This window comes from Strongylocentrotus purpuratus, unplaced genomic scaffold (assembly GCF_000002235.5).
Source record: "Strongylocentrotus purpuratus isolate Spur 01 unplaced genomic scaffold, Spur_5.0 spur5_scaffold_8, whole genome shotgun sequence".
Lineage (NCBI taxonomy): Eukaryota > Metazoa > Echinodermata > Echinoidea > Camarodonta > Strongylocentrotidae > Strongylocentrotus > Strongylocentrotus purpuratus.
The window spans coordinates 23973932-23983393 of NW_022145614.1; the positions used below are offsets into that span (position 1 = coordinate 23973932).

Sequence of the window (9462 nt, forward strand, 5' to 3'; positions counted from 1 at the left end):
TATTTAACTCAGGAAATCTTGCAGAGCCAATGAACTGAGTAGATTTTAGGGTCATGAGGTCAAAGATCAAAGGGTCATATATGTATATGAGAAATTGCTTGTAATCACGATATTCTGAGAACATGTTAATGGATTACAATTGAACTTGAATTTGAAAAATTTCTTCCGTTTCGGTTTGTAAAATTGCTCTATGACGGAGGCATCATTTTCGACTGCGCGCAGTCGAATTCCATCTAGTTTTTCCTTGTCTTTTACTGTTTCATCAGTACATGAATTTTCCTTTACCTTCTCAAGCAAAATCTCTGACGTTAACCCTAATCAGAAAGCGAGATTATAAAACTTTATACTTTACTTGTTTGTTTTCCACCTACAGGGCAGTGTATTCTTTGCTCTACCCGATGGTTCAGGACTCATGTACAACATGGTAGGTGTCTCTGAAGCACCCAAGGCAGCAGGGAACATCACTAGAGATATCCCCAGCAAGACACACTACACAGAGAGTCTCTCTGTATCCAACTGGCTCAAGCGGCCCCAGAGGTATGTAGACATGTTGTCTGGCAAACTGGTAGCAAGCAGTAGATTTCCCTCATGACTCTATGCTGTTTTTTTTTTTTTTTTTTTGTATTAGTTCTAATGCCCCTTACCTGGCCTTTTTTTTCTTCATGAAGTGAAACATGTGGAGTAGGAGCTCTTAAGTACTCTTTCTTTCTCCACTACGTTCCGTAAGAAAGTTAATTTATATTCTATATCTACCTTAATACAAAATAAATGACAAGTTTGAAACAGGATATTGGTGAACAGATTGGTACGGAGCAGTACTGGCTCTTGACTCTTCTTTATTTTTGTTTACACTTCTTCTTTTTACAAATTCTTCTTTCAATTTGATGGATAATAACACGACGTGTAATGTAAACAGTAAACATGAGACACGTTTGAATATGTACTTTTAAGTGACATTCTTTTTATAAAAAAATAAAAAAACAGGTAGGCTGTATTTAGGCGCCTACGGAAAGCATTACATGCGCACGAAATATATACATCAATTTTGTTAGGTGGAAGCTAATCGTGCGATTTATCTATATATATATTTTTTTTAAAGGATAAACCTAGCGAAAATGGAAAACAAGGCGTCCAGTGCCTAGCTAGTGTTGGACACTAGTTTACGGAGGCCACGAACAACCCCCAATGTATTTGTTATTTTTTGGAGGAAACGTGGTTGCGACCAAGGGAACTGAACGAGGGCGCACTCCCTGTTCCTTGTTTATGAAAAACTGTGCACCTACAAGTATTTTGGATAAGAGTTTTGTAGGTGTCATGTAAACATACATGTAAAATAATGAAATTGTTGGCAATATACTACGAATATAATTGCTAGATAGTCAAATATGAACGATAGTGATTCAAATTCCGAGGCTCTGTGAAGGTATGAGGTCAGACTTGGCGTCGGGTTGTAAATAAACGTTCCTGGCCTTTGTTGACTACCATCGTCCGTGCCTTGAAATCAGAAAAGGTGAGACATAGGCGTTTAAAGCTGCAGTTGCCCCTCCCTTCTTTTCCAAGAATGAAGATATTGCTTGGTGGTTGAAGATGCCTTGGCAGTCATCAGGAGTGAAGGAAGATCATAGACTGCCAAGGCTTGTAATGATGGGTCCTGGAGTGGGGAGGACAGCTTGCTCCATTCTTCTGCCAAATGGAAGATATAAAAAAGAAACAAAACAGCAAATCCGACAAAAATAGCGTGGTCGCATAAAAGGGCGACAACTTTTGACGATCACGATCATGACACAAATAATGACCGGTGTAAATAAATGCTATGCATTTGCTTCTTTAATATGATATACGCGATAGTTTTAAAAAGGGAAGTTATTTTGGGATGGGAGGGTAATAGAGCTCTGACTGCATAACCGAGAATGAGCGTGTAAGCTCGAATCTCGAATAACGAGAATGCATATAACAAAAGATTACGTAATGCAGCTGTTCGCGGAGGTATGCGTTCGATAACGAACATAAATTTCACTTTCTTTCTCCACTACGTTCCGTAAGAAAGTTAATTTATATTCTATATCTACCTTAATACAAAATAAATGACAAGTTTGAAACAGGATATTGGTGAACAGATTGGTACGGAGCAGTACTGGCTCTTGAGAAAATGCCAAAGAAAGTTGGAGAAGGCGGGTAAAGAGTGACACTGATGCTTGTACATTTTTGATGCATTAAATCAATATTGCATACCAAATGATGCATTGAAACGATTTATGCATACCAAATGATGCATTAACATTTTATGCATACCAAATGATGCGTTAAACGATTTTGTGCATGCCAAATGATGCATTTAAATCAATGTTGCATACCAAATGATGCGTTAAAACGATGTTTACATGCCAAATGATGCATGAACAATTTTTGCATGCCAAATGATGCATTGAAAACGACTTTTGCATGCCAAATGATGCATTAAATCAATGTTGCATACCAAATGATGCGTTAAACGATGTTGGAGTTTGCATGAAACAATGAACTAAAACAAAGGTGCATGTCAAATGACGCATTAAACAAAATAGCATACCTAATGATACATTTTAGACACATGTTGAACAGTATCCCATTTCCGTACAACAAAATCCCCGATTATTCTGTCGGGGTGGACGTTTATGGTCGAAACGGAGAGCCAAGGAAAGAAAAGAAGGGTTCTCATTAAAAACGGTTGCGACTCCTAAAGAAGATGCATAGGCAACCATTCGGGATATATTATGACGATATTATGAGTTTGGCACAAATCGAAAATTGCAAGAGCAATGTCATGAAGGTCTGGCTTGACACTCCCGTTCTTGATAATGCGTGGGACATTTTCATTGTCTGTCATCCACTTGAGCTTTTGATTTTGGAAAAGAGAGTGGCCTTCAGAAATTATTCGAAGTACGGCGGCCAGTTCACGCCAAGTAGAACTTTTGAGCGACTCTGCGCGAGTCCACTTTCCGTGGAAACGCGTGTGAGTGTTGTCCTGTACGTAGCCTCCGTAACCGGTATCGCTAGCGTCTGAAAAAACTAGCGCAGATGGGGCTCCAAATTCTTTATAGGTACTGGTCGTGCTGACTGTGTTAAAGAAACAATCGCTTCGATGCTGAGCAGCAATTTGTTGATCTTAGATTGTGGTACAAAAAAAATGCTCTGTTATTGAATCTAGAACGAGACCTAGCTATTGGATTTGATTGGTGGGTTCCCATTTGCATTTTGTCTTGCTGGGGACAAACCCGCTGCGGGTAAGGGTGTCGCGCACTAAGGTCATGCTCGATAGAGCCGAACTGAGGCTGGGGGAAATGACGAGACCGTCGTCGATATAAACGAAGGAAATAATGACGCGGGCGCGCCAGTAATAGACTAATGGTCTAGTTAGATTGGTAAACAAGTAACATGCGCTGTTGAGGCCAAAAGGTAGAACCGTGAACATGTAATATCTAACAATTGAATCATTATGAACCCAGGAGAAGCCTAAGTATTGCTGGTGTGGGGGAAGATATCGACGTGATGATATCCGGATTCTAGGTCGAAAGAGAAATAAAATTGGTTTGGACCGAGTACTTGCGAAATGTGGGGTAAATCTTCATACTTGAATTTAAACTTCTTAACATATTTATTTGGGTGGCGTAGGTCCAGAACCAATCGTAACTTTTTGCCTTCAGTGACTGTTAATGGATTGCAGCATGGCCATTCGACGACGCACTGTCTTTTCAACAAATCGGCAAAGGCCGTCTCAACAAACTCAGAATGATTCAAAACTTGATCTGTTATTCTTGCATAAAACTGAGGGGGAAATATGTCAAAAGGTTACTTATAGACTTCATTGATAAAATCAAGAATAAATGGTGTGGCTTAAGCTCAGACTTCCAAAAATTATAAGATCATTTAAGTCTACCTTTGACTCCTGGTGGTAGCTTCACTCTAAAGGATTCCTTGGGTGACGCCTGGGGGCCCTGGTTGCTGGCGTATTGGCTGTCGACTGGCTCCGATAGCTGGGCAACTGGTACGCACGTGACCGGCGATGCCGCACTGGAAGCAGACACGGTTATCATAGCGGCGCTGAAAGTTTGGTATGAAGGTGGCCGGGAAGCGGCGAAAAGAACCAAGAGGGCGTTGAACAGGGCGAGGGTATGGGCGGGGCCTTCCCCGGGTCGACTTTTCGGCCGCGGATTCCGCTCTTTTTGCAGAAGCGGCTTTCTCCGCCTAGACGAAGAAAGGTGGTTATGAATTAATAAATACGCTCGGATATTTTGTGATACATAATATATAATCGATATCTAATACTGTGTGCAAATGAGAGAAATCGAGATTGGAAAGTATAAGAGACGATAAATACGTGTAATCTTCCGTATAATTTTTTTTTTTTTTTTTTTACTTGAGGGTTTTTGATTATTATTTAGATAGGGTGATAATGTTACAAAACTGCTTTCCGCATAATATACAATCGGTTATAATTAAATTATATAACCGTTATTTCTAAACGGTCATTCATTTCATTGTGAACAAATTATGTAAGTGAATTCGAGGACAATTTAATGGAAAAAATACGTATTACCTTTCCAAGACGCTTCTCATCGCCGGAGTCGTCGGCAAGTTCATCGGCGACATATTCGTTTACGGTTGACCATCCGAGTGGCGACCGATCAGCGATTCTTATCAACTTTTGCCTGTCATTGAGTTCTCGTAGTGCTTCCTTCAGGGTTAGCGCTGTCGTGTCAAAATCCCCCTGCTCGTTTAGGACGATGCCTCTCTCAATCAATTTTTTGACCTTTTTAGAGTGTTCAAACTGTTGTTTGTTCCCTTCGCTCTTGAATGTTGGGATGGGTTTGGGTTGTTGAACCGTCGATGTGCAGGTGTCGACCCGGCGCTGTAAGACGTGGATGGCCGACAGGATTTCTTCGTTCGAGGCGGCGGGAATTTCGTCCATATCGTTATGGGTGTGGCAATTAGCTTGAAGTACTTGTTAGGCCTATAAGAATCGAGAGCTCTGACTGCATAACCGAGAATGAGCGTGTAAGCTCGAATCTCGAATAACGAGAATGCATATAACAAAAGATTACGTAATGCAGCTGTTCGCGGAGGTATGCGTTCGATAACGAACATAAATTTCACTAGCCTTCTTTCATGTGGACTAGCTTTTGCTGCTTTAATAAAATGTTATTTCACTTTGTCTGGATTTGGACAAGTCCTCCGCTGTTCCTTTCTTTTCAGTTACCAGCTAAGAAAGCCAAACTCAGTTTGGAAACAGGATAAAACTTTATGCTTGTGACACTTTTGCCCATTGACACATACAAGTATGAGAAAGTCATTTATAATTTGAAAAGACTGCCATTTTAGATGTCTCTTTACTTGCATTGTCTTTATAGTAGGAGAAAAGTTTTTAAGAAATTTATTATTGAACCATTTCACCATGATACATTTACTTGTGATTTCAGCATTTGGAAATGTGAAGAATTAAACTTTGTTTAAATACTTTTTTGCATATTCTAATTTTGTAGATTCAAGGCCATTATCGAGATGATTAAACCTGATAAACTGGACCCAGCTACCACTCTGAAAGGCTTGGACTACATTGATGTTCCTGGTCTTAGTAAGAGGGACTACAAACTCAACTTCTTCTGCCACAAGGAAGCTTCATATGCTGCTAAGGTAAAATTACAGCCAACCTAGCATAATCTAGATTGAATCAAATCTTGACTAGTCACTGTATGAGTCGTGGGAAATTCTGCAGTTAAATTTTCTAGGAATTGGCATTTTTGCCACTCTTCCTCTGTTTGCAAGTGGTATTAATGATATACATGATTTAATAATTCAGAGATAGCTTTTTTGGAATAAAAGATAATGCTGTGAACAAATAATAGGAAAGGAGTTTGTAAATGCATATTTTATGCTGCAATAGAGACAGCACAGATAAATACAGATGAATGTTACAAGGCATTAAAATGTCCTTTTCTATATACATACACAGTGTGCACCAAAATCACAATACATTCATATTCAATGTAGGTGAACAGTGTAAATAATTCCCCTCAATGAAATTAATATTTCTGTTCCCCCCCCCCCCCCCTGCCCATGACAGATTCTCTTCCGCAATGAGCAGACCAATGAGTTCCAGTTCTACTACATCACCTTCAAGAGTACCCCACCGGGTATCATTGACTTGGTGGAGATGAGTACACCGGTCCGTCTCAGTACCTCTCACACCATCACCCTAGAGAACCCTCTGTCCTTACCCGTCACCTTCCAGACTATCTGTGCCATCAATGATATCATGGTCCCACCGCAGCTTATGGTCCCTCCCCAGTCAGAGGTAAGAGTCCTCGTGAAGGTACCATTCTATGCGTGGTAAAAGATGCATTTAGATACAAGGACAATGGATGTACATTCTAAAGGGGAATAGAAATGCATCCACGGTTGACTGTTCTTTGACTAGGTTTACTACGTATGTTTCAGTTTGTACATTCTCCAAGTTATATACCGTTCTATTTATACATCAAAAATAAAAACTTAACAGAACCATCTGTCTCCAAAGATGCTACCCACACTGGGTGACAGAGCATTCACAGCTGCTGCACCCAAACTGGAATAAACTTAACCAAATTTCTTTGCAAAAAGGAATCTCTCTATACCTTAAAAAAAAAAAAAAAAAAATTCACCTCTTCTTTTAATAATATAATTATACGGCGCATTGTAACATATGTATATAGGGTATATATAAAGAATATGGAAAATGCACTATATAAATAAATTATTAATATTATTATCCCAGGGTGTCCTGAACTTCGAGTACCTTCCTCTCAAAACTGGAGAGGTATCCGGCAAGATGACCCTGGCCAGCAATGAGCTCGGTCAGTACGCCTATGACCTCCAGCTGACTGCCACCGCAGCAGGACCGGAGAAGGCTGTGTTCTTCAGGGCGTCGCTTGGTGGAAACCACACCCAGACCACCAAGTTCACCAACTTTGCCAAAGTGAAGACAGAATATTCCTGCAAGGTGAGTGATTTTTTTCGTTTAATTTTCTTATAAAACCCATTTATTTACCTGTATAAAGCACCTTAAAGCAACAGGTTGTGTTACCCTAATAACAAATTTGTACAACCTATATGCTCCAGCAAATCTTTCACCGTAGGTAATTGCTAACACTTGCTGAATTTCACCCAAGACTAGACACTTTACCCAACCCCAATGGTTAAACCTACCGGTAATTTTAACCCAAGTCTTTATCTTTGATGAAAGAAAGCCTGGAGCATAATTATGTTTCATCAAAAGTAACACATATGAAGGAATAAGCATCTATTTTAAAGGATATGTAATAGATTTTCCCATTTCATTGGTTCATGGATTCTTCAAAGATTAAAATGAGAGTTATTTATCTATTGTAATGATTTCTCTATAGGCTCTAATCTTTTTCTTACATGTATTTGCAAACATTATCGATGGACACTATATTTTTGTGTCGTTTATATTAAAATAGATGAAATTGCTACAGAGAACTTCCATTTCCTTTTCCTCACTACAGATTGACAACAATGACTTCCACTGTGATAAGACCATCACTGCTGCTCCTGGCTCCAGTGGCGGTAGCGAGGTCGGCTTTGACATCACCTTCGAACCCTCCCGTTTGGGCGAGACCCGCGGCACCCTCACCCTTCACTCACCTCTCGGCGGGGAGTACACCTTCCCCCTCTTTGGCACTTGCATCGCCCCCAAGCCCCAGGGACCGTACACCATCAAGGCCGGCTCCACCACCTCCATCCCCTTTAGGAACATCTTCTCCCACACCACAGCGTTCATCTACCAGGTGGACAACCCCTCCTTCAGCTGCAAGCCTGGAGACCAGATCCGGGGCAAGAAGACCCATAACATCATCATCGGCTACGAGGGCAACAATGACGGCACCAAGGCCCCCAAGATGGGCAAGCTGGTGGTGACCTGTGCCAGGTCTGCCGGAGGCGCTGCCAATGTCTCCTGGACATACTATCTCAAAGGCATCACACCCTGAGTATCTATAGTAGAGGGAAGGGTTAGACTGAACCAACCCTGACTTACAATGAACTGTAAAAAAAAATGCAGTGCAGAGGAATAGCTTATGGTGGATAATTCCTTTGTTTATAGAAGTTACAAATGAATTGGTAATCTTTCCAATTATTCTTCATCCTTACTGATGCATCTTGCTTTAATTTTATAAGAGATGCTGTGGCTTTGAAATACAAGTTCCCAATGAACTGTACTACTTTAGGTTCTTTCTCCTGCTCATGGATGCATCAGACTTTAACGTTAGTGTGTTTCATGGATGCTGTCGTGTTCAGTACCTTCAACAAGCCACATAAAAAATGCACCTGCAAATTCTTCATTTTATCACTGCATTATTCATCTTTGTATGCAAGCACTTATTCTATATTTTCTTGTGAGAGAATTGAAATTGACCAATAAGCATGAATTCATTCCATTCAGAACACCTTGAAACAATCTTTCATGAAGACTTTTGTAATTCTAGTTTATTCCTATATGTATATTTATATATTCTCTTGTCAAAATACAGGATTTGAATTTATATATCAAATTGATAAATTATTTGGAGAGATAATTATCTATTGTAAAAGTAAAACATAACTTCTTCTGAATAACTGAAGGTATATTTGATATTCTAATGCTATTTAGGGTTGTACAGAAGAGAAGTAGAATGCAAAGATCTTGTTTTATTCATTTATTGTAAACTGTACATATATACATATTATACAAACATTACATTGCATTTAAATGAGGCCTTGATTTTCATAAAGGTACAGCACAGCATGGATTTCTTTAAAAAATTGTGTTAAAAGTAACTCATGTCACATGATACTTTCAACACAAGGTGCACTTATTATCGTGTTACAGAAGCCTTTCTTTCTTTTCCAATGAAATTGAAAATAAATTAAAGTGAATATAGATGCTTTCACTCTTTGAATGTGTATGAATAGCTATTTTGTCTACATATTGTTTTATGGAAATAAATTCCGTCCTATATTTTGTTGTTGAAATGTGTGAGAATTTCTTCCTTGTTATTGAATAAAATGTGATGATACACAACACACACAAAGAGTTCGCTTTATTTTCGTCCATGTTTGAGAAAATGACTGGTTTTTAAAGATAAGCTTGAGTTCTGGTAATGATAGAAAATAAATTCTAAAAGAATCCAACAAAACTTACACTGATTGTTCAAGATTACAAATAAATGAGACGTGCCAAACGATTTTGGTAGAAAATGTATAAGAGTAATGAGCATAGAAAGATAAGGAAATCAAGGTAAGTAGGCCTGACGCCATGTGCTTAACACAGGTCACTATGTTTGCTGATTTCCAGCAAGTTTTCGTGAGTTTGTTTTTATTTTACTGGTTCAAACAAACGATATCAGAGCTCCAGATTAGCTGGAGTATTAGAATGAAGAGCATAGAAGT

At 39.3% G+C, this 9462-nt stretch overlaps 2 protein-coding genes across 2 annotated transcripts in view; one reads left to right on the top strand and one right to left on the bottom strand.

Annotated features, from left to right (window-relative positions):
- Positions 1-9098, top strand: part of LOC576233 (hydrocephalus-inducing protein homolog) — an 87848-nt gene extending 78750 nt beyond the window's left edge. The window contains exons 83-87 of the mRNA XM_030975710.1: positions 374-537; positions 5520-5670; positions 6101-6331; positions 6791-7015; positions 7542-9098. Of these exons, the coding sequence (XP_030831570.1) occupies positions 374-537; positions 5520-5670; positions 6101-6331; positions 6791-7015; positions 7542-8024 (1254 nt within the window). The 3' untranslated portion in view covers positions 8025-9098. The remainder of the gene's footprint in view (positions 1-373; positions 538-5519; positions 5671-6100; positions 6332-6790; positions 7016-7541) is intronic.
- LOC115920274 lies at positions 791-4989 on the bottom strand. The gene is made up of 3 exons (XM_030975709.1): positions 4577-4989; positions 3917-4224; positions 791-1683 (listed from the first exon to the last, which is right to left on the bottom strand). Exons 1-2 carry the CDS (start codon positions 4946-4948, stop codon positions 3943-3945), a joined length of 654 nt encoding a protein of 217 aa, XP_030831569.1. The 5' UTR covers positions 4949-4989; the 3' UTR covers positions 791-1683; positions 3917-3942.
- Positions 9099-9462: the final 364 nt, after the last annotated feature.